Source organism: Octodon degus, unplaced genomic scaffold (assembly GCF_000260255.1).
Source record: "Octodon degus isolate 3935 unplaced genomic scaffold, OctDeg1.0 scaffold00050, whole genome shotgun sequence".
NCBI lineage: Eukaryota > Metazoa > Chordata > Mammalia > Rodentia > Octodontidae > Octodon > Octodon degus.
Genome location: NW_004524626.1, coordinates 11,770,089 through 11,793,946, shown reverse-complemented (window position 1 = coordinate 11,793,946; position 23,858 = coordinate 11,770,089). Strand labels below are relative to the sequence as shown.

General features: G+C 54.1%; 1 protein-coding gene across 2 annotated transcripts; it reads right to left on the bottom strand.

The window, feature by feature from the left end:
* Nucleotides 1-763: 763 nt before the first annotated feature.
* Tyk2 (tyrosine kinase 2) lies at nucleotides 764-23,045 on the bottom strand. 2 transcript variants are annotated; one of them, XM_023717131.1, is made up of 25 exons: nucleotides 22,971-23,045; nucleotides 21,517-21,681; nucleotides 20,902-21,104; nucleotides 18,845-18,968; nucleotides 18,338-18,485; nucleotides 17,851-18,014; nucleotides 13,760-14,126; nucleotides 12,961-13,167; nucleotides 12,724-12,881; nucleotides 11,438-11,546; nucleotides 11,143-11,350; nucleotides 10,955-11,058; nucleotides 10,385-10,561; nucleotides 10,223-10,310; nucleotides 8,782-8,909; nucleotides 7,467-7,602; nucleotides 7,230-7,384; nucleotides 6,020-6,170; nucleotides 5,460-5,557; nucleotides 5,023-5,215; nucleotides 4,350-4,468; nucleotides 3,800-3,972; nucleotides 3,230-3,347; nucleotides 1,370-1,480; nucleotides 764-1,282 (listed from the first exon to the last, which is right to left on the bottom strand). In XM_023717131.1, exons 3-25 carry the CDS (start codon nucleotides 21,101-21,103, stop codon nucleotides 1,148-1,150), a joined length of 3,573 nt encoding a protein of 1,190 aa, XP_023572899.1. In that variant the 5' UTR covers nucleotide 21,104; nucleotides 21,517-21,681; nucleotides 22,971-23,045; the 3' UTR covers nucleotides 764-1,147. The 2 variants fall into 2 exon arrangements, with proteins under 2 accessions (XP_023572899.1, XP_023572900.1); XM_023717132.1 differs by lacking the exon at nucleotides 22,971-23,045 and having other exon boundaries at nucleotides 21,517-21,687.
* Between the last annotated feature and the right edge of the window lie 813 nt (nucleotides 23,046-23,858).

Below are 23,858 nucleotides of genomic sequence, written 5' to 3'. Positions count from 1 at the left end.
TGACATTGTAACACGTATCAACCCTTGATTGGGTAGTGTGATAATATAAAAAAGACGCCCCGCGCGAAAGGACGAACACAGAGAGGAAAGACGGAGAGAGGAACTGCGCTCTCTTTGGGCGCGCCACTCAGGAGAACGATTAAAGCTTTCCGCTGCACAAATCGTGTTGAGTGCTTTCCTGCTGGACGGGAGGGCGCCCGACACGTCACCCCGCAGACAGCGTGTATCAATCAACCCTAAGAGGTAGCAAGCCGGACCACCCCAAGCTGAGGAGGGAGGCCCAGAGAAGTGGAGACACGGGTCTTGAGTTGGCACAGCAGGGAGAGGTGAAACTGGCAGTCAAACCTACGGAGCACGTGGCACCCTGGGGACTTTGTACATTTAACAGGTAATTACTGGGTGCCACCCGTGTATCAGGCACTGGTGTAGGCAGTGGTTTCGGTATTCTATTTAGTTTTTGGTGTTGGGGATGGAACCCAGGACTTTTACACTGAGCTATATCCTCAAACCTTTAAAAATAAATTATCTTGGGCTGGAGAGATGGCTCAGTGGTCTAAAGCACCTCCTTGGAACAAGCTTGGCAAAGCACAAGGACCGCAGTTCAATCCCCCAGCACCACATGCCAGCCAGCCCCGCCCCCTGGTGGGCTGAGCTGGCCACACACACACTAAATAAATGTAATAAATAAATAAACAGCGGAATATATTTTAAAAAAATAACATCTTTTTTTATTTTTGACACAGTTTTATTGTGTATTCCAGGCTGGCCTGAACTCGCAGCCATCCTCCTGCCTCAGCCGATCAGGGTCCTGGCATTCCAGGCATGCACTGACACAACCAGCAAGAAGTTTACCAGTGACCTCTTTGGTGTAGCTGCGGTCCACAGAGCACACCCCAGCTGCTGGCCACAAGGACCACAGCCACCAGCAGTGGAAGAGTTTATCTGTGGCCAGTGGAGACGGCGGGTTTCATGTCAGTCACTTGCAGAAGGCAGCACCACCGAGGGTCATCTGAGGCTGTGGAAGGGTGGCCACTTCACAGCAGACACAGGCCACCCCGAGAGGCAAACAAGGCCGGCCTCCGGCCCTGGGCACGCGCCTCGGCCGGCCGGGACAGCCTGAGCCATGGGGAGTGGGCTTCCCGAGGACTCAGCAAACGCTGAACACCGAGGGGGCCTGGCCTTGGTATTTCTCCTGCTCCGATTTTAGGATAGGGATGAGGTTCTGGAAGGTGGGCCGGAACGAGGCCTCAGTCTCCCAGCAGTTCTTCATGAGGAGATAGACCTGGCGGAGCAGAAGCAGGCTGCAATTGCTGCTTTCTGCCAGCTCGATGACGAGAACTGGGACAGGGCGGGGGGGGGGACACCTTACCTCCAGGGGACACCTGTCTGGCCGCGGCAGCCTCTCCCCTCGCTCCAGCAACTCTGTGAGCCGCAGCACAGTCATCTGGCCCTGGGTGACGCCTATGAGCTCCATGAATTTCTATGGGACAATCCAGAAGAGCCTTTTTCCAGACGCAGCACAGACCCAGCAGAGTCCAAGAGCTTGGAACTCCGAGGTCGTATGTTCTAATCCCACAGAAACACTTCAGCTATATGCCTTTGGATTTCTCACCATGCCTCTCTGGGCCTGAGTTTTCACATTCTGAAATAGGATGCTAATCTAACCACATCTACCACTTGGGGTTGGGGCACTGTTACAAAAATTAACATTTGTAGAGTGATCCTCAATCACATGCTTGCTGTTGTTAATAAGCCTCCGGAAGTGGGTTTTACTTGTCTGAAAAGTAAAATTAAACTTTACAGGGGGGCCATCTTTTTTTGTGGGTGTATTTAGTACAGGGTCTACAGGGTCTCGTTACATAGATCGGAGAATATTTTTGGCTAGTTCAGGTTGCCTTAAGGGCGTGTCTGGTGCGGCTTGTGGAGAAGGGGATCAAACACCTGACTGCATTTGCCAAAGTGGTGCTTTGAACAACTGAGCTATCTTGCAAGCCCCCATAGATAGGATTCGTGATCCTCCAGTTTTCAGTTTCCCAAGCGCTGGGATTACAGGTGCACGTCACCACGCCCAGTCTCAATCCCTGTCTCAGTGTGTCCCAGGGGCTGGGACAGCACAAGATTGAACGCACAAGAGGCCAGCTCCTGCCTCTGCCTAAGCAGGCACTTTAATCTGCTGAGTTATCTGACCAGTCCTGGGGGGTTCTTTTTGAGACAGGGTTTCATTGTGCAGTTCAGGCTGGCCTTGAGCTCACTTTGCAGCTGAAGCTGGCCTCAACATTGCAGTGATCCTCCTGCCTCAGCCTCTGGAGTACCTGGATTATAGGCATTAGAAGGTTGCCATGAAAGGCTCAGAAGGGCCAGCCAAATTGCTCAGCAGATTAAAGCACCTACAGGCAGGCACAGGGGCTGAGGGTTCAATCCTCAGGCCCACAATGCTAGCCCGCCTCTGGGGCGCTCTGAGATGGCAACTGAGGCTGGGCGTGGTGGCACCTATAATCCTAGCTCTTGGGAGGCTGTGAACAGGGGTCACTATGAGTCTAATCTAGTAGTGAGACCCTGATCACCCTGTAGACCCTTCCCTAAAATACAGGAAAAAAAAATCCTGTATTTTTGGGGTGGGGGAGATAGCTCAGTAGAATAAGCGCTTGACTGGCAAGCGCATGGGCAGGTTCAATCCCCAGTTCCACCAAAAAAAAAAAAAAAGCCCAGAAATTTTCTTTTTAAAGGCATCTTACCTAGCTCCTCCTCCAACCCAGGGCTGGCCAATTACTGAGCCCAATGGTTAAACAGTGATTGGCTTATCAAATATGCATGAACCAAGCTGGGCCAATGAGGGAAACTCTTGGGATTTGTGGGAGGGGAAAGGGATAAAGGAAGACCCTCAGCCCTCTCACTAGGTCAGCAATCACAAAGCCCTGTTGCAAGGTAGTGTGTTGGTGCCTGCCTGTCATCTCAGCACTTTGAGAGCTTGAGGTAGGACTGCAAGGCTGAGCCTGCCTGGTTTACTCAGCGAGGCTGTGTCTCAAAATAAACATTAAAAAGCGCTGCTACAAATGCCGCTCAACGTTCAGGTCCTAGGTTCAGTCCCCACCCCGCCTCCTACCCTGCAAGTGGCCCATCTTCTGGACCAGGACTGAGAACAGCATTGCTAGGGCGGAGCGCAGGACTTTCAGGACGTGCCTTTCTAACTCCCACGGGGAACTCCCGGGTAGGGCACCGCGGCTCTCACCGAGGGCGGGCTCTGCCTGGAGTCACAGTGCGTCAGCAGCTCATAGAGTGTGACTCCGAAGGACCACACGTCGGATGCATAGTAGAACTTACACTCCTTGAGGCACTCGGGGGCGTACCTGGGGAGGGAGAGGGGGCGCTCAGGCCTGGGGGCTGGACTTGGGGCAGGGGGATAGGCGAGGCTGGAACCTCATCCTGGACTGAAGGTCTCCTCTGCTCGCATTTGTGGGTTCCCATCTTTAAGGACATAGCCACAGAGGCTCCAGGGAGACAACTCAGTAGAATAAGCGCTTGCCTGGCAAGCGCAAGGGCCTGAGTTTAATCCCCGGTTCCATCAAAAACAAACAAACAAACAAACAAACAAACGCCTGGATTGAAGCCAAACCAAGATGGCCCACCCTCCGACTGACCCCACCCTCACGCTGGTCCCACCTCAAATCGAGGCCCCTTCCAGGTACCTCCGGAGCACCCAGCCATCCAGCTGCCCCCTCCTCCACCTTGCCTTTTCCTAGTGACACTGGGCCAGTCCCTCCACCCCGCCCCCCGCCCAGGCCGCGCCCCTCCTGGTCACCAGAACACGGGGCTGTCCCCGTCCTCGCGCACGCGGTAGTACTCGTGGCCTTCAGGCACGGCCTTGGCCAGGCCGAAGTCCCCGATCTTCACAAGCCTGTCGTTGTCCAGCAGCACGTTGCGCGCGGCCAGGTCTCGGTGAATGTAGCGCTGCCCGTGCAGGTAGGCCATGCCCTGGGGGCAGGGCAGGGTACCATCAGGGGGGGCGGGGTGCAGCCAACGGGGTGGCTGGATGGCTGGGCGACAGTCAGGTGAAGCCTGGAGACCCAGCCACCTGAGAAAGCAGGACAGCTGGTGGAGCCGCCAGGAAGGTACAGATAGCAGAGGCCGCTCCCACAGAGCTGCTTGGGCGGGGAATGCGCAGAACACAGGGGGCGAGGCTGGGCGCCGCCAAGGGGCAAGAGAGCTGGGGCGGGCCCGCGGGTGGAGCCAGGTGAATGGGATCTCCAGGCGGAGGCCCAAGAGCAGTGGTCCAAGAACCAGCGCAGCCAGCTCTGGAAGCAGGTGCAGCACGACGGCAGGCTTGGGGGAGCAGGGCCGGGCCCGCCCACCTCGCAGATCTGCTGGGCGAACAGCAGCAGCTGGGCAAGGCCGACGCTGTGCCGGGGCAGGTAGTCTCGGAGGCTGCCCAGCGGCACGTACTCCATGACGAGCTGCAAGGACTTCTCGCCTGTAAAGAGAGGGCCCAGGGCTGGTGAGATGGCTCAGTGGTCTAAAGCACCTACTTAGAATAAGCTTAGCAAAGCGCAGGGACCGCAGTTCGATCCCCCAGCACCACATGCCAGCCAGCCCCGCCCTCTGGTGGGCTGAGCTGGCCACACACACACACACACATAAATAAATAAAATTTAAAAAAAAAAGAGAGGGCCCAAGAGCAAGAGAGGGAGGAGCTTAAGGGACCCACCCAACCTGCAGGGCTTTCTCAGGTGGAGAAGGCAAGAGTTACGTCCCTTGCTGATCTCTGTCCTGTGGAAAGGAAGTGCCTTCAAGTCCACCTTAGTGCAAGTTCGCAGCCCAGGCACCTCAAAGCTGGGAACAAGTCTGTCTGGCCACACACCCCCAACAGGAGGGGGTGCTTAGAAGATCCTAATTGGTTGTACCAGTATGGTTCCGCCCATAAGTCACACCAGGCCTGACCAATCACTGTGGCCCATGGCCACGAAAAGTCACTTTTGCTCCTCTACTTAGCCCAGCCCTGGAGCACTAAGCCTGGCTGTCACCCACCTTGGTCCTCACAGCAGCCCTTGTACTTGATGATGTGGTCGTGGTACAGCGTGCGCAAGATGTCGATCTCCCGCCTCCAGCCCAAGTGGTGCTGGGGCCCGCAGCCTGCCTTGAGGGCTTTCACCGCCACCATCTCACCAGTGCCATCGTTGTTTGGGTCATAGCAGTACAGGCTGACCTTGCCAAAGTGACCCTGGCCAGAGAGGTCATGAGGGTCAATCCCACCCCTGTGCATCCCTGTGGGAAGACTTAAGCCCTCTGGCTGCATGCTGCAGCCCCTTACAGTTCCCCAGGGACTCCCCCAAGGCTGGGGATGCTCCCAGGCTTATCTCTTGGAGCTACCTCTAGGCAGAAATTTCCATAATCCACAACTCTGACCTACAATCCAGTCCGAAGTTCACAGGCCCCGTGATAGCCCCTCCAGGCCCTGCCCTCACCTCCCCTAGATCGCGGATCTTTTTCAAATAGCGCTTGTGGAAGACAGTGGGGTCTGACGCAGGCGAGTCGGGGTTCACAGTTGAGATGTCCACTAGACCTGGAGGAGCCAGCAGGCCCACAGTTGGGGGATCCCGAGGTGGGCATTACCCCCCCCCCCCCGTACCCCATTCCAGAGGTAAGGAAACAGCTGGAAAATTCTCCCTTCTGCCCAAAATACACAGCATGTGACATCAAAACTGACTCATGGGGCTTTGGCTGGCTCCATGGCTGAGCCCTTGCCCAGCCCAAGGGAGACCTCAGTGAGGTAGGGGGAGTGGGTGAATGGCTGGGGCAGTCTGAGACTGGGCGGAGTGTCGAATGGCCTCAGAGAGGACAGGAAACACTACACTGAATGGGCCAAAGAGAGTGAGCCTCGCCTCGCTTTCTTCTCCCTTCAGACAGAAACTGGCACCGGCTCTGCGCCGCGGCGCAGAGGCCTTGGGAACCACAAGCCTGTGCCATGGTGGCACGGAGCCCACCCCCACTCCTCCCCAGGGCCCGGGCAACAAGCAGGGCTCACTGTGGGGCTGCAGACGAGTGAGATCGCGCAGGATGGTGCGGAAGGACGGCCGCTGGGCCCGCTCATAGCTCAGGCACTGGCTGGTGACTGCAGCCAGCTCAGGGCACAAGGGCTCAGGCAGCTGGTGCTGCCTCTGGTAGAAGCGCTCTTTCTGGGGAGAGTAGGGAGCAGCCAGAATCAGCACCCCACCCCGACCCAACACTCTCCCCAGAGCAACAGGGCGGCCTGGCAAGAGGCCTGTACTCCTCGTTCCCATTTTCCAGAGAAAGAAACTAAGGCTCACAGCCAGAACTCAGCTGACAGTCCCACTCACTCCACCCAGCAGAAGCACCTGAGGATCACCTTTCCTGCCTAATAGCATGAAAGCCCCAGGGCCTTTGCTGAGGCTCTTCCCTCTGCCTGTCTGTCCTGCCTAGCCCACCTCACCCCCCTCATTTTGAACTTAGATAAAATCTCCTCTGAGGGCCAGGGATATAGCTTAGCAGCATTAAGAATCTGCCTGGTGGGGCCGGGGAGATGGCTCAGTGGAATAAGTGCTTCCCTGGCAAGCGCAAGGGTCTGAGTTCAATCCCCGGTTCTGAAAAAAAAAAAAAAAAAAAAAAAGAATCTGCCTGGTTAAGTACAAGATCCTGAGTTTGATCCCCAGTACCAAAAAGGAGCCTTCCTCTGGAGACCAGCTGTGGTGGCTCATGCCTGTCATCCCAGCACTCAGGAGGCTGAGGCAGGAGGATCCCTGCAAGCTCAAGGCCAGACTGGGCTCTACAGTGACTTGAAGGCCAACCTGAACCACATAGTGAGACCCTGTCTCAAAAACTAAATAAGGGCTGGCCAGATAGCTCAGTGGACTAAAGTACCTGCTTAGGCAATGCGTAGTGACCAGGGGTTTGATCCCTGGCATGCTGTGCTGGCCCCGCCCCCAGGGCACACTGAGACTGAGATTGAGATTGGGTGTGGTGGCACACCTGTAATCCCAGCACTTGGGAGGCTGAAAACCAGAGCATCACTATGAGTCCGATCTACGTAGTGAGACCCTGGAGACCCTGTACTAAATACATTAATAAATAAATAAATAAAAATAAAACCACAACTCCTCTGAGCAGCCTCATCCAGCTGTTCAGTTGGGGTCACAAGACAGTCCCTCCCCTTCTCTGTGCTAGTCACTGCCAGGCTTCCTCAAGAGGTTAGGGTTAGAAGATCCCCAAGTGAGTACCTCAGAGGAGGTGCGGCCCTGCAGGGGCACCTCGCCATCGAAGCAGATCTCCAGCAAGGTGGCGCCAAAGCCCCACTTGTCCGCGGCTGTGCTCAGGCCGCCGGCCCCAGCAAGCAGGCCCTCAGGTGCCGTCCAGGGGATGCGCTCCACACGCTCTGGGGGCCAGGTCACAATCACCCAGGGTGGCAGAGGGCGGTGGCCCTGTGCCCAGCCCCGCTTGCATGGAGGGCCACTCACCTTCCCTGGAGAGGGCGCCCAGCCCCACACCTGGGTCGCTGAGCTTGATGAATGGGCTGGTGCCATCTGCCAGCCCCAGCCGGGCCAAGAGGATGTTCCGGCCGCACACGTTCCCATGCACCAGGTTCTTGTCCTCCTGGGGTAGGATGAGAAGAAGTGGGGCACTGAGGAGGGGCACAGCCTGGACCTCCAACCCCATCCCTGTGGCCCCAATGGGAAAGATAATCTTGGCCATCAGTGAGATGCCGCCACACTGTCATGTGACCAGGCAGCAGCCGGGTGGGTCTTTCTTATTCTCCCAGAGTCTCCACGCCAGAGGAGCCTGCTGCTGCCCCAGGGCCTTCGCACGTGCTGCTCCTGCCTGAAATGTTTCTCCCAAACACCTCACGGTACCCAGCCACTCCTCCTTCAGAGCGTTTTATTTTTTTTTTTAAATATTTATTTATTTATTTTGTGTGTGGCCAGCTCAGCCCACCAGGGGGCGGGCAGGCTGGCATGTGGTGCTGGGGGATTGAACCGAGGTCCCTGTGCTTTGCTTGGCTTAGCTTGTTCTAAGTAGGTGCTTTAGACCACTGAGCCATCTCACCAGCCCCCTTCAGAGCGTTTTAGCAAGGGTTTGTGAACTGCCTATTACCATTTCGCCTCTTTTTTCTTTTCTTTACGCTTTGTTTTTCAAGACAGGGTCTCAGGGCTTGGGGATGGCTCAGTGGAATAAGCGCTTCCCTGGGAAGCACAAGGGCCTGACATCCCCGGTTCCGCCAAAAAATAAAAGACAAGGTCTCACTATGTAGGCTGGCCTTGAACTCACTATGCACCCCAGGCTAGGCTAGCCTTGAACTTGCGGTGATCCTCCTGCCTCAGCCTCCTGAATGCCAGGATTATAGGAGGGCATCACCAGAAATGACTTAAAGCCTACAGGAGGATGCACTGAGCTTCTAGGCAAACTGGACAGCACTTTACCCAAGGAACCGAGCATCCTTGAGTTTGGTACCTTCCCTCTGGGCCCTAGACCAAACCCCTGAGAGACCACGTATGATCTTATCTCTCCCAACCAAAATGCAATCCCTGAGCACAGGGATTTAACAGTTTTGACTGCTAGAGAGTCCCTAGGGTCTAGGACAGGGCCTAGCAGTGAGTATACAGTGAACAGTAAATACAGGAAGGGAGTGACAGGACAGGGAGGGACCAGAACTGTAGCAGAGGGGCTCAAGGGGACAAGACAGGCTCATGGCCAGCTGTCCTGGGCAGGCACAGGGGCTGAGGATGTGCAGTAGCCCCTTACTCCCACCACCCCCAGGCCACCTGACCCACGTACCAGGTAGCTGAGGGCGCTGGCCAGCTGCTGGGCCACCACCAGCTTCCAGGCCAAGGGCACTCGGCCTCGCTCCCGCCGCAGCCACATGTCTAAGGGCCCATGCTCCACGAACTCCGTCACCATGATGTCTGCAAAGACCCAGCGTTGCAGGGGCCACCTCCCCCGCCAGGCGGCCCAGCCCAGGACCTGGGGCTGGGGCTAGGGACAGTGTCCTGGCAGACAGGCTGTGGGAGTGAGTCTGAGGACAGGGGACAGAGGCAGAAAAGGCCAGGGACACTGGCTGCAGGAGGGGGGCATGGAAGAGGCTGACAAAGGTGACCTCCGTGACAAGGCGAACACAGGAAGTGGAGGAGGGTGTGGTGGACGACAGGCCTGAAGCCAGATGTTGGGTGCAAGTGGGGTCGGGACACAGAGCAGGGGAGAGGACAGGGGAGGCAGGGTGGGTGTGGCCATTGTCCTGTGGGGACAGCAAGACCACAGGTCATGCACTTGGGGCCCTGGCACAGGGGCTGGGTCACCCTTTATATGTGTACCATTTTGTTTTTCTTTTTTGGAAATACTGAGGATGGAAGGGCCCTGACACTAAGCTGCATCCCCAGCCCCTTTTTATTTTTTATTTTGAGACAGGGTCTCTCTAAATCACTAAGTTGCCCAGGGTGGGCTTGAACTTGTATGATCCTCCTGCCTCAGCCTCCCAGAGTGCTGGGACTACACATGTGTACCACCACACCTGGTATATGGGGCTCTAAGGTACATACAGAGGAGGGACAGGGTGGCATTAGGCTAAGAAACTGAGGTCTGAGGGTACCAGCCAGATAGCTCAGCAGACTAAAGCGCCTGCTTAGGCAGATGCAGGGGTCGGAGGTTCGATCCCCAGCCTGCCATGCTGTGCCATGCTGGCCTTGCCCCCAGGGTGCACTGAGACAGCAATTGAAACTGGGCATGGTGGCACGCGACTGTAATCCCAGTGCTTGGGAAGCTGAAAACAGGAGAATCACCACAAGCCCGATCTGTGCAGTGAGACCTTGTACTAAATACAAAAAAAGAAGAAGCTGAAGTCCAGGAGGATTGGGGGACATGGGGATGGGATCTGCTGGGCCACAGCACCGCTGGTCAGAGGAGGGCCACGGGGTTGGGGTCAAGAAGAGTCAGGTGAGAGATGGATACGGCTGGAAAGAGGGAGCAGAATGAGGTCCGGGTGCAGCTGAGGGTCTGCGAGTAAGTGGGGGGCAAGCATCTGTTTGGGGGGACAGAGTGAAGGTCCATGTACACCCTCGTAACCCCTGCAGTCTGGGAAGCTGAGATAGGAAGACTGCAAGTTTGAGCCCAGCTTGGGTAGCTTAGCCACTCAGCCAGGAGGAGCCAGCAACTGGCTCGGCCTTGGAGTCAGGGGTCTGGGTGCAGCCCAGGGAGCAGGTCAAGTGGGGTCCTGGGTACTCACTCTCAGAGCCGCGCACGCAGACACCATGCATGAAGGCCAGGTGTACGTGGGACACCTGGCTCATGAGGCTGGCTGTCTCATAGAAGGCCTGTGGGGACAGCAGTTCAGCCAGCTGTGTCCTCCCCCACCATGCCGATCAAGCCCCTGCCCTCCCATACGCACCAGTGTGATGTCATGGTGGCCTGGGTCCAGCACCTTCAGCACCACGTGCAGCTCCTGCCCACGGTTCCCATTGCACTCCCCAGGGTCCACGCCATCCTCTTTGTCCTCCTCGGGTGCCTCCACTCGCAGATAACCCTCATACACATTGGTCCTTGTGCCCTGGCCCAGGTGTGACAACTGCGGGAAATGGCACAGAACCTGACTGAGTAATACCAGGTGTGGTGGCACACAGCTACAATCCCACACTCAGGAGGCTGAGTAGGAGGATCACTGTGAATTGAGGCCAGCCTGTGCTCCATAGTGAGTTTAAGACCAGCCAGAACTGCATAGCTGAAGCCCTGCCTCAAAAAGACAAAAAAAAAAAAAAAAAAAAAGTACAAGAGACCGTGATGCCTGATGGGCCCCAGCTACCATGGCCCCAGAAGTTCTTTCTTTTTTTTTTCTTTTTTTGGCGGAACTGGGGATTGAACTCAGGTCCTTGCGATAGCCAGGGAAGCATTTATTCCACTGAGCCATCTCCCCGGCCCCCCAGGAGTTCTTAAGTTCTATCCCCCGCTGCCCTGCCCCTACCTGGGTGATGTCACCCTGCTGGACCCTGTGGAAGGTGAGCTGGCTGAGGTTGAGCTGTGGGGTACTGGCCTGAGGTCCCCGCTTGATGATAAGGTTGGAGATCTCTGGGGACAGAAGCCAAGTGACTGAGTCGGCCGACCTAGGGGACACGGACGCTACCCCCAAGCTACAGCCTCGCCCCCTCATACCTCCTGGCCTTGGCAGGCAGCACTGGCGCAATGAGAAGCAGTCGTCCCCAGCCCGCAGGGAGCAGCCCTGCAGGGCGATCCGCAGGTCCCGCACGCTGGTGAAGGGGCGGTCCCAGCCCTCCAGCACGAAGCCCCCCGCCTGCCGCTTGATGGGGAACTTGCGCAGGCGCACCTTCCGTGCACTGCCGCCATGGCTGCTGCCAGGGGCCTGGGGGGCAGAAGGGACAGTGAGCTGGGCCCTGGGCAGGTCGTGACCCCAGCCCTGCTCAGCCCATGACCCCAGCCTCAGGCTCACCGGCTCTCGCTGGGCCACCGTGAGGATGAGGCGGTCCAGATGGCTGGTGCTCCATTGGACAAGGTAGAGCCCATCCTCCGGCTGCAGTTTGGTGCACACAAACGGCTCCCTGGGAGGTGATGGGCACCCTCAGGCCACCAGGGTCCACTGCCGCACACACCCGGCAAGGGTGACCCAAGACTGCCAGAGGCACACAAAACAGCTGGGAGAAGTCACCCCTGGGGACATCAGATACAGCAACCAACATGGTGACATACACAAGAAAATGGTCACCCATGCTGGATGGTCAAACACCCAGTCACAATGAGCACACGCAGAGGAATGTACACGGCCACTCCATCTCACACCCAAAGGACAGTGACCCCAGATACACCCAACAGGCCACAAGTGTGACACAGAGCTGTTCGTCAGTTTTTCGTTGCTAGGGATAGAGCCCAGAGCCTCTGTAGACTGCACAATGTCCCCCTCTTTTTGCATATTTATTCTGAGATAAGGTCTCACTAAGTTGCCCAGGCTGGGCTTGACCTTAACCCTCCTCCATCCCAAGTGCTGGGATGACAGGGGCGTGGCCACCCCAGCAAGGCCCACGAACCATGGAAAGGTTGGCAACCAGCTTGGCACTGTTGGAAAGCGACAGAAACTTGGAGATAATACGAATAACTGGTTGGAAGACAACACTATGTAGTACAACAAATACTGTGAAATTCAAGTTACTTTGTTAAGTGAAATTCTGTATCAACTGTAATTTTTTTTAACTAATTATTTTGCAGAACCAGGGACTGAACTCAGGCCCTTGGGCTTGCCAGGTAAGCACTTATTCTACTGAGTCATCTCCCTGGCCTTCAACTGTAATTTTTGTTTCTTAATTTGTACTCTTTGAAAAATAAAAAATTTAAAAAGCAACTCAAGAGACACAGAGCCTATGTGAGGTTTTTAGGCCACTGAGGTACAGCCGTGGAGGGGAGTTTTGCTTGGCCACACCCGTCCATCAATGTGCTATCTCCCCACATGCCCCAAGGCACAGGGCCACTGACAGTGAACCAAAATCTCCAAAACTGGTAGCTGAGTGTGGAGTCACAACTTGTCATCCCACACGTAGGAGGCTGAGGCAGGAAACTGCTGTGAATTTAAGGCCAGCCTGGGCTACATAGCAAGACTCTGTCTCAAAACAAACAAAAAACAAAAAAAAGCCACACACTCGCATGGCAGACAAGATTTCAGAGCCTTGGTCTCAGGCCTGTGGCAGTGGCCACCTGTCCCCTGCCCTTCCTGCCTTGGCCACTCACAGCAAGGGCCCATGGATGCCATCCTGGATGCTCAGGACCAGCCTCGGAGGAGCCACCTCATGGCACAGGTAGTGGCTGGAGTCGGCCGTCAGGCGGAAGTAGCCATCCACCAGCGCCACGAAGGACAGGGTAGAGGCCCGGGAGGGCAGGTTCATTTCCTGCAGGCAGGGGGGTGTCAGGCAGGCGTACAGGCCAGGAGCCCCCCCCCCCCCCACCAGGCTCAGCCCCCGGCAGCACCAGGCACTTGTTGTCCTGCCGGTGGACGCTGATGTGACTGTCCTTCAGGACCATGTGGGTGACGTCCCGGAAGTCGCAGAAGTAGGTCCAGGCTGGCTCCCGTGGCCTGCCTGCCAGCTGCTCACTGGCCTCCTCCTGGGCCCTGGCCTTTTTCCCAGGCACCCTGGCTTGCGGATTCCAGCTGCCACCACCATTGCCAATGGCACCCTAAAAAGCCAACAAAGCAGGCAGGGGACAGAGAGACAAGGTCTGGGTAATCTCCTCTGCTTTCTGAGGGCACAGACAGGAGTCAGAGGTGCCAGGGATTCACACTCAGGGGTCCCATTGTCAGGCAGCACCAGGACCCGTGCCTAAGAGAAACAGGTGCCACAGCTGGCTGTGGTGTAACCCTAGCACTCTGGAAGCCTGAGGCAGGAGGATCACAAACTCGAGCCTAGCCTGGGCAAATTAATGATTCAGCAAGACCCTGTTTCAAAATAAAACTTTCTAGAGGGCTGGGGATGTAGCTCAGTGGAAAGGTGGTGGGCTCTAGCTCCAGTACTATGAATGAAAGAATGAAGGAATGAAGGAATGAGATACAGATACCAGAAGCAAGAGCCTGAAGAGGCAGAGAGGAGGTTCTGAACCCGGCGCCCCCACAATGGTCACACCCCCGTGCTAGAAGCACGTATAAGGAGGAAGATGGACCCACATAGAGGCGGATGGGTAAAGGACTCCACCGGGCATCAGGAGTCCAGGCCAACGGTGGCAGCTCCCACCCCAGCCCCACCAGGACCCCCAGAGAAGGTGCCCTGCTCACCTCAGGCTGCACCAGACGCCACTGAATGCCCCCAGTGCCCGTGACCAGCACCTCGTGGGTCGGGGGCTCAGGGGGCGACACGGGATCGGTGCCTGCTGGGGGCTGCCCACTGTCCTGGAGGTAGCAGGGCTCTCTGTCAGCCTGGGACAGGATCTCCAGGTGACACACAGGGAAGCACTCAGCGCCAAAGCGGGGCGCCAGGCGCTCCAGAGTAGCCAGGTACTTGACCATGATGACCTGCTGGGACAGGTGGCCAGGCTGGAAGGTGCGCAGGAAGCGACGGAAGACACTGCGCAGGCGCAACCGGGTCAGCACATTGTGCTGGCGGATCTGCTGCTGGAAGGAGCGGGGGATGCAGTGTGTAAAGCTGTTGGGAGACACGGGACTTGTCAGGGCCCTGAGCGGGGCCAGGCTGGGGGACATCTCAAGCAGTACCCATAGCAAATATGGGCACTGTCACCAAGGCAGAAACAAACATAAAGGACTGACAAGGTGATGCACACCTGTAATCCTAGCCAGTCAAGAGGCTGAGGCAGGAGGATCACAAATTCCAGCCCCTCCTGGGCAACTTAGTGAGACACTGTTCTCAAAATAAAAAGAATAAATAAAATAACTTTAAAAGGGCTGGAGTCTGGCACAGTGGCACATATCTGTACTCTCAGCACTCTGGGAGGCTGAGGCAGGAAGATCATACATTCAAGCCCACCCTGGGTAACTTAGTGATGTAGTAACAACTTGTCACAAAATTTAAAATTAAGAAAGAGCTTGGGAGCTGAGGAGATAGCTCAGTGGTTGAAGTGCCTGCCTGGCAAGTACAAGGATCCAGGTTTGATCTCTGGTATCACATGCTGTGCCAGCCCCAGGCACAGAGCCGGCCACCGAAACTGGTCAGATATGGTGGCATATGCCTATATCCCAGAACTGAGGAGGCTGAGACAGGAGGATCACTACAAGTGATCTGCATAGTGAGACCCTGTACCAAACAAAGAAAAAGAAAGAGCTTGGGATGTAGCTCTGCACAAAGCCATGGGTACAAGCCCTATTTCCACAAAATATAGAAATAATTTCGATTTTTGTCCAGACAGGTCCTGACTGTATACGTCATGCTGGCCTCAAACTCGCGGTGATCCTCCTGCCTCAGCCTCCCAAGTGCTGGGATGACAGCCACGCGCCACGAAGCCTAGCTATTTTTATTTTTCATTTTATTTTTTTAAATTTTTAATTTTTTTTTTAACATTTATGTGTGTGTGTGTGTGTGTGTGTGTGGCCAGCTCTGCCCACCAGGGGGCGGGGCTGGCTGGAATGTGGTACTGGGGGATTGAACCGTGGTCCCTGTGCTTTGCTAAGCTTGTTCTAAGTAGGTGCTTTAGACCACTGAGCCATCTCACCAGCCCCGTTATTTTTATTTTTAAAATATGGCCTGGGCTGCTTAGTGAGTTCAATACCTCACCTGTGTAACAAGACCACCTCAAAAAAAAAAAAAAAAGCCCAAAAAGCTGGCCATGGTGCCACAGCACCATAATCACAGTACAGGAGAGGTAAAGACAGGAAGAACACCATGAGTTCGAGGCCAGCCTGGAGTACACAGCAACACCCTGTCTCAGCTACCCCTTAAAAAAAACAATCACTGCCAGCCAAATAGCTGAGCAGATTAAAGCGCCTGCAAGCAGGCACAGGGGCTGGGAGTTCTATCCCCAGGCCTGCCATGCCAGCCCCGCCCCAGGGCACTCTGAGATGACAATTGAGACTAGGCGTGGTAGCGCACCTCTGTAATCCCAGCTCTTGGGGGGCTGTAAGCAGGCGAATCACTACCAGTTCGATCTAGTAGAGAGACCCTGAACACCCTGTAGACCCTTCCCTAAAATACAAAAAAAAAAAAAAAAAAATCCAAAAACAATGATTTTAGTAAGAGACTTTAGGCGGCAGGGAGGATGTGGGGTCAAGCTTCTCTCAGTCACCCAAAGCCCAGAGGGGATATTCCTCACCTGGGGTGCCCAGCCCTTAGGGACAGTCTGAAGAAGAAAAACCTACCAAGCTGGGAACTCTCTGGCTTTATTTAGAATCTCAGTGTAAGATAAAAAAGCAGAACAGTAGTTCAGGCCTAGAGCTGGGCACACTCTCCTAGAGAGAGGGGAAGGTAAACAGCCGGACACAACACACCTCACAAACTAAACTTCTTTTGCTGTAACCATTCAGCTCTCAACGGTCGGTGTGCTTCTGCCCATAGTTTAATTATTCCTATGCCTTTACCCTGGATTTTAACTATTCATTCCTCATAGAGTTGATGTGTTTTTGTCCCACAGTTTAACCATTTATTTCTGGACAAGTCCCCTACAAAAGGTAATAAAATAAGGAATCAAGATATATCGGGTTGGGCTGGGGAGATGGCTCAGTAGAATAAGCGCTTCCCTGGCAAGCGCAAGGGCCCGAGTTCAATCCCTGGTTCCGCAAAAAAAAAAAAAAAAGACATATCGGTTGGTACAAATTCCCTGTGATGAATGTGATCATTATTGGTATATCTAAATTATACCCACAAACAATTTAAAAAGCTTTTTTTAAAAAATGTATTTATGTATGTATGTGTGTGTGTGTGTGTGTGTGTGTGTGTGGCCAGCTCGGGGGGGGGGGGGGGGAGCTGGCTGGCATGTGGTGCTGGGGGATTGAACCTTGGTCCCTTTGCTTTGCTAAGCTTGTTCTAAGTAGGTGCTTTAGACCACTGAGCCACCTCACCAGCCCCCCCAACAAACAATTTAAAATAATACTACAATAAATAAAAAATAAAACAGGGGCTGGGGAGATAGCTCAGTGGAATAAGCACTTGCCTGGCAAGCACAAGGTCCTGAGTTCAATCCCTGGTACTGCAAAATAAATAAATAAATAAATAAATAAATAAATAAATAAATAAATCAAAATAAAAAACCCAGGCATGGTGGCTCAGGCAGGTCTATCATCCTATTGCCCAGGGGTTGAGGCAGGAAGATCACAAATGACCTCAAGAGCAGCCTGAGCTACCTTCTGAGTTCAAGGCCAGCCTGAACTGCATAACCAGAGCCAATCTCCCATCAAATGATTTTTTTTTTGGCGGAACCAGGGATTGAATTCAGGCCCTTGCACATACCATGGAAGCGCTTATTCTACTGAGCCATCTCCCCAGCCCCCCAGAGCCAATCTCAAAACAAACAAAAAAGGAGCTGGGGAGATAGCTCGGCAGTCTAAGCGCCTTCCTTGAAGGTGCAAGGACCCAAGTTAGATCTGATCCCGGGTACCCCACGCCGTGCTGGCCTGGGAAGCCCAGGCACGCTGAGCTCGCCACCGAAATAGGGCGCGGTGGCGCATGCCCGTGATCCCAGTGCTGGGGAGGCTGAGACAGGAAGATCAGTATGAGTATGAGCTGTGTAGGGAGAGCCAGTACCAAATAAATAAATAAATAAATAAGTGTTTTAAAATATTTAAAAAATAAATAAAAGGGGCTGTGGGTGTAGTTGTGCGGTATAGCACCTTGCCTAGCAGAGATGGGCCAAGATGGGTTCCTGATGCTGCAAATTAATGCATAAAAATTTTAAAATACAGTCATTGATTTCTCACATGCACTCTTGTCATGCTGTTTTTTTCCCTCAATTTTTCCACAGTGCACATGTTGCCGTCTGACAGGATGCAGACTGCGTTTGGTGTGTTTATGTGGCACCGGGAATGAAAACAACATAGCCAGGGACTTCAGGACGAGATGGATCATCAGCCCTTCCTTTAGATTTTATTTTGAGACCGTGTGTCACTATGTCACTAAGTTTCTCGGGCTGCCCTCAACCTTGCGGCCTCCTACCCCAGCCTCGGAGAATGCTGCAGTTACAAGCATATACCACCATGTCCAGCACATTTTGCTTCTGGGTTTCACTTGTTGCCCGCCTCCCTCATGAAATGTGAGTACCGTGACTGTAGGGGATTTTTTTTTTTTTTTTTGGTTCATTGTATCCATACCATTTGGAAAAATACCTTCCCAGTAGGTGCTCAGTAAGTGCTTGTAAAATAAGTGAACGATGAGGAATGGGGCATCCCCACACCTTCCCCAGTGTCCCCACTCCATTCCCAGGCACCTGATCTCTTTGGCCACCTCCTCCAGGGGGACACTGCGGCAGAGAGCAAGGTGGCAGAGGTGCAGAAATGCCATGCCCAGGCTCTCATTCTTAAACTGGTGGATCTCTTCCTCACTGGATAGCTCCCACAGCGATACCACATCATTCACAAACTCATACTTGCCCTGGAGGTGAAACAATCAGGCACAAAGGCAGGTATGAGAACACTTCCACTCACTGTGGTTCTCTATTGCAAGTACTCTGGGGACAGAGAGACCATTGTTTTGTGAAAAGGCCAAAGAAATAGCACACACATCCGTGCTATCTGATCCTGTGCCTGTGGCAGGCATCATTAATCCATGAAATGAATTCAATCAACCAAACCTAAATATCCCAAATGGCATGAACTGAAGGCATTAGCTATGCTGGACTAGAAAAGAAACTGGGGGTTCCTTAAGTGCCCTGAGACCACCTAGAAAGAGTCCCACCTCCCCATCACAGCTCACACCTGCTCAAAGAGGTACTCAAAGGAGGCTGGATCTAAGACTTGTGTCCCCTGATCTGCCTGTTCGGAGGATGCCTCAGTCCCTGGAAGTTTACAGCGGAACACCGGTGGCTCGTGAGGATTCATGCCATGCCAGTTCCGGAAGTAAAATCTGCAGGACAGAAAGGGACATGGCAGAGGATTATTCAGGCTCAGACCAACTGTGACAGAAAAGGGGTCATTGGGGCTGGTGTGCAGCTCAGTGGTTGAGCACTTAGCTAGTAAATAATAAATTAAAAAGGTGCAGCTAAGTGTGGCACCACACAGCTGTAATCCCAGCCCCAGGTTCTTTTTTTTTTTGGTGGTACCAGGGATTGCACTCAGGACCTTGCACTTGCCAGGCAGGCGCTTACACCACTGAGCTATATCTCCAGCCCCAATCCCAGCCCAAGGGAGGCTAACACAGGAGGACTGCTGCGAGTTCCAGCCCAAAAAGAAAGACGCCAGCCTTCAGAGGGGGGCTTCTCTTACCTCATGCGGAAATACAGCGTCTGTCTTGTGTCTCCAGAAACTTCCAGGATGTGGTTTGGAGGCAGCCACACTTGGGCCGCAGCATCAAAGAGAGCAAAGAGATTGAAACAAGCTGGCGTGATGCCTGGAATGAGGAGCAAGGAGGTCAGAAACCACATCATCTACTGCGAACAGCTCTACACACAGTCAGACCACCGGCTGCCTTAACAAGCCTTTCCTGATTTCTTCCCTGGCCCTCAGCTTCTCCCGTGTTACAAATTGCCAGAGAATCGTGAAGTGCAGGCGGGTCCGAAGCACAGAGAACTACATTTCCCAGCATTCCTTGCAGTTACCGTGAGGCCATTGGCCTGGTTCCTGGACAAAAGGATGCAGGTCAACAGTATGTGGGCCAATGGGATGGGTACATTTCTAAGCCTGGGAATCAACCTCTTGCCACCTTCCCTTGCCCCAGGGCTATTTAAGGCGCCTGTGCCAAGTGACAAAACTATAAGATGGAAGTTACCCATTCAAACTTCACTGATTTTAACTAAACTTGAATGTCGGAAGGCAACAAGTGTTAGGGGCTGCTTACTACAGCAGCAAAACATACTGCAACTCACAGAACTGTAGAAATTGCTTTGTTAAATATGTGAAAGTCACCATTACTACTCTTTCCACACTATCTCTTTAGGATCCATCCACTTCTGTAGTTTAGGTCTTTAAAAAATAATGATTATTTTACAGTAATAAGGGTTATGTCATTGGGGCACTGATATGTAGAAATAGCATATCTTAATCTCATATTTGAGATCTTAAATGTCTCAGTGACACATGTGTGGAAGGCTCAGTCTTCAAGATGCTTAAACTACCCAGGCTAGTTTCAAATTTATAATACTCCTGTGTTAGCCTTCCTAGTAGCGAGGTGTACAACACTATGCCTGACTTTTTTGTTTTTTTGGCAGAACCGGGGATTGAACTCAGGTCCTTGCGCTTGCTAGAGAAGCACTTACTCCACTGAGCCATCTACCTGGCCCCCATGCCTGACTTTTGATGAACATTTTAAATGTGCATTACTTATTTTTCAGAAGCTTCCCATAGGATAATCCACTAGCTTTGGCTAAAGTCCTTTTTCCTGGCTTCATAGTATTCTAGTATTTGTCATATTTCTATGTATTTTTCCATTCTCTGGTTAAGGGATTCATGACAAATAATAATTCTCCCATTATTCCTTACAAGAGGTGAGGCACCTAGTTTAGCATGGGGGCACACACCTGCGATCATAGCACTCTGGGAGGCTGAGGTGGGACAATCACAGGTTTGAAACCCACCCTAGCTGGTTAGTGAGACTGTTTCATAAAAAATACACAAGACCCTGGCAAGCGCAAGGGCCTGAGTTCAATCCCCGGTTCTGAAAAAAAAAAAAAAAAAATACACAAGAGCTGGGACTATAGCTTAGCGTGGAGGCCCTGAATCCAATACCCAGTACTGGGAGGAAAAAAGGAAGAAAAGAGGAGAAGAGGAGAAGGAGGAAGAGGAAAAAGAAGAGGAGAAGGTGGAAAAGGAAGGGCGAAGCTTTGGTGGGTGTGAACATTCTCACACTTGCCTCCCGGAAGCCGGGAGCTAAGTATCTGAAGGGAAGACATCCAGGAGCGGCACTCAGCTGCCTTACTCTCTAAAGTGACTGCATCTGCCTGGACTGCCCTCCTGAGAAACAAGGACACTCCCTGGGGAGGCTGCCTCCCGAGGCACCCTTTAGCCTGTTTTGCTCTCTGCCTTAACCTTCCATGGCTGCCTCGTACCACCTCAGAAAGCCAGAGGTTCAGCGAGGAGGAACTAGGACCCGGTAGGATTCTCCTCACTCTGTTCTTGTTTCAATTCCTGCTTCTGTCTCACAATGGGTTCCCCAGTCATCCCGAAGGTCCTGCGCTTCCTCAAACGCTGGAGCGCTCCGGGGCTCTGACCGCTTTCCCCGGGCTGGGTGGGTGTGCCCTGCGTGCTCGTGCTCAGCCCCACCCCAGCGACAGGACAGCCCCCCACGCCAGCCTCCCCCTTCCAGCCGCACCTCCAGCGGCACTCACCGACTTGCTGGGCAACTTGGACACAGGCCTCCTCGGCCGTCAGCGACTGTGAGGCCTCGCCGATGGTGACCCACCGCTGCCCACCACTGGGGCCGGCCCAGTGCAGAAGGACCTGGAGGCCTCCCACAGCGGCCAAGGGCTGTGCTTCGCTCCCCTCCGGCCGGCGGAGCCTCGCGGGGCCTCCCCGCTGGCACAGAGGCATCCTGGGGAAAGACAGCCCGGAATGCCAAGGTCCCGCACCCAGGCAAATCTCAGGGTCCATACCTGTAATCCTAACATCCCGGGAAGCTGTGACAGGAGGATCCCATGTGTGAGCCCAATCGGTCACTTGGCAACTGGTGAGCACACAGTAGGCTGAGGCAAGAGGATCACAGTGGTGGGAGGCCGGCCTGGGCCACACGGTGAGTTCAAGACCACCATAAAGAGACCCCATATTACACAGTGAGACCCCATCTCAAAAAACAAAACAATTAAAAGGTCTAAGGTTGTAGCTTAGTGCCGCGGCTCTGCTTTCAATTCCCAATACCACAAATCAATCAATCAGTAAGAAAAGAAGTTCACCCTGCACCACACCCTCCCTGAATGAGCCGGGCAGGCAGGCAGAGCCCAACAGACCTAGGGGTGTGTCCTGGAACTTCCTGTGTCCAACTCAGGCAGTTCACTTGGCCACTCGGAGCCTCAGTTTCCCCATTTGGAAAATGGAGGTAAAGGGAACATCACCATCAGAAGCTGACTGGGAGGTTTCTAAGCGGTTCTGCATCTTACCACTTCCGTGCAGACCTTGAAACAGGCATGAAAAAAAATCACACATGACCCCAGGGAGAAAGATGTCACCCATGGGGCTGGGGTGCAGCTCAGTGGGCAGCACCCGCCCAGCTCCAGTAAGGCCTAGAGGCTGAGCTCCAGCGCCACAGGGGTAAACAAAGTGCTGGGGCTAGTCTTCACAATGCAGCCGTCCCCAAATGGGGATTGAACTCAGGACCTTGCACTCGCCAGGGAATCGCTTATTCTACTGAGCCATCTCCCCGGCCCTATTTTTGGTACCCAGAATCAAGCTCAGGACTTTGTGCTAGCCAGGCAAGCGCTTAGGTGGCTATTTCCCCAGCTGAAGGCAGGTCCCTCCAGGACCTGACCCATCCCTGCTACTTCTCCAGAGCCTGGGGAGGGAGTTTGTGTTTCAGTTGGTCCATCCCCCAGTCGCGAATCTGGGCTGAACAGCCCTATTCCTCAGGCTGCTTGGCAAAGGGAGCCAGTGAAATGAAGCAGAGGGGCAGCTGTGGTGGTGCACGCCTATCAGGCCAGCACTCTGGAGGCTGAGGCAGGAGGACCGCTGCCAGTTAACAGCTAGCCTGAACTGCATGGGGAAACCCTGTCTCTGGAAACAAAAGATAGAAAGAAAGAAGGGGTGGGCCAGCGGAGATAGCTCCGCGGATTAGGCGCCTGCTTAGGCAAGCGCAGGGACAGGGGTTCGAGTCCTAACACCACATTCCTGGCCGGCCCCTCTCCCAAGCAAGCTGAGCTGGCCACTGAGTGGTGGTGCAGGTCTGTAATCCACGCCTGTAATCCCAGTGCTGGGGAGGCTGAGGCAAGAGGATCACTAGGAATCTATGTAGTGAGACCCTCTATCAAATACATAAAAAAGCAAGCAACAAACAAGCTTAAGCGAAGAGCAGAGAATGTGCTTAGGCCAGGACCAGGCACAACACACACGGCAAGAAACGCTGCCTTTCAGAGTCTGGGATGACATCCTGAAGGCGGGGTTTGAAGGAACCCACTTCCTCCTCTCTCCTCTCCACCGAACCTAGGCTCGGCTGGGAAGACAGTCGCAGGGAGGTCTGCATCTAAGAAGGCTGCACCCCTTCCACGCCCCCAAACCTACAAACACGGTATGCCCAGCAATAATCGCTCTGTGCGCTCGCCAAACACCGTCCCGCCCAGAGGCAGCGTCTGCGTCTCTTCACCCCGTGCCAACTACATCGTCCCCTGCCTTCCTGATGACCTGCCGACTCCATCCTTCCTTTTTCATAACTTCCTGAGTGCGTCCCTTCGCTGTTCCCTTCCAAACTCACCCTTCCAGGAAGACACAGGTTCGAACCCGAGATCCTGCCCCGCCGCCAGTGGGAGCGGCTGCCTCGGACTCCAGAAATGCGCATGTTCGCTGGGGGCAGTCCGGTCCCACGCAGACGCAACCATTGGGCGTGTGCCGGAAGGTGCCTCTCCGATTGGTCCTACTTCTCCCTCGTGGCTTAGCCGCGATTGGTTAGGTCGGAGCCCGGATACGCCACAGTGTGTGTGATTGGTCACTGCAGGGGTGGGCGGAGAGGCGGAAGAGGGTGCCTTGCCAAAAGAAGACGGAGGAGTGAAGTTAAGTGGACAGAGCGGTGTCCCGGGTGCAGTGCAGTGGATTCTGGTCAGGAGGGCATGATCAGCCTCTGGAGCGCTAGTTCCTGCACTCGGCTCGGCGCTCGAGGCAGGAGCCGCCTTCCAACCCTCCAGTCCCCTGCCATGTTACTTCTATCTTTTCGCATCTGTCTGCCTGGCCGCCCGCCTCTCCAGTCGAGCTCCCTCTTTCCAGGAGGCGTTTGCGGTCCATCCGCCCCAGCCCCTTCCTGACCATCTGCAGCCTAGTCCTCCGATGCCCCCTGGCCGGCAGGACAGCACTTGGGCAATTCCGCCCATCTGAGTTGGGCGCCTTCTAGAATTGCAGGCCTTTGCCATGTGCCAAGAGGGCTTTGGAAGTGCTTTGCCCGTTGGTTCTGGAATCAGCCATCTGTGCCGCGCTGCTGTTCTCTCCATTTCTCAGGGGAAGACACTGAGCCTCAAAAAAGCAACGTTGGTCCCTAGAGCCCTCGTCCCAAATACATCTCAAGCACCGACAATTTGAAAGCTTTTTAATGTTTTTAAATGAAACCAAGCTTTCAGAACAAAAAATAAATTCATAAATAAATAAACCTCTC

Bases quoted from the DNA above. Each gene is read 5' to 3' on its own strand.
- Tyk2 (XM_023717131.1), bottom strand. From the start codon at position 21,103: ATGCCTCTGTGCCAGCGGGGAGGCCCCGCGAGGCTCCGCCGGCCGGAG. The intron at 11,059-11,142 runs GTATGAGGGGGC...TTCTGTCCCCAG, and splicing joins CTGCCTGCCAAGGCCAGGAG to AGATCTCCAACCTTATCATC. The intron at 10,311-10,384 runs GTGCGTATGGGA...CTGTCCCCACAG, and splicing joins GCCACCATGACATCACACTG to GCCTTCTATGAGACAGCCAG.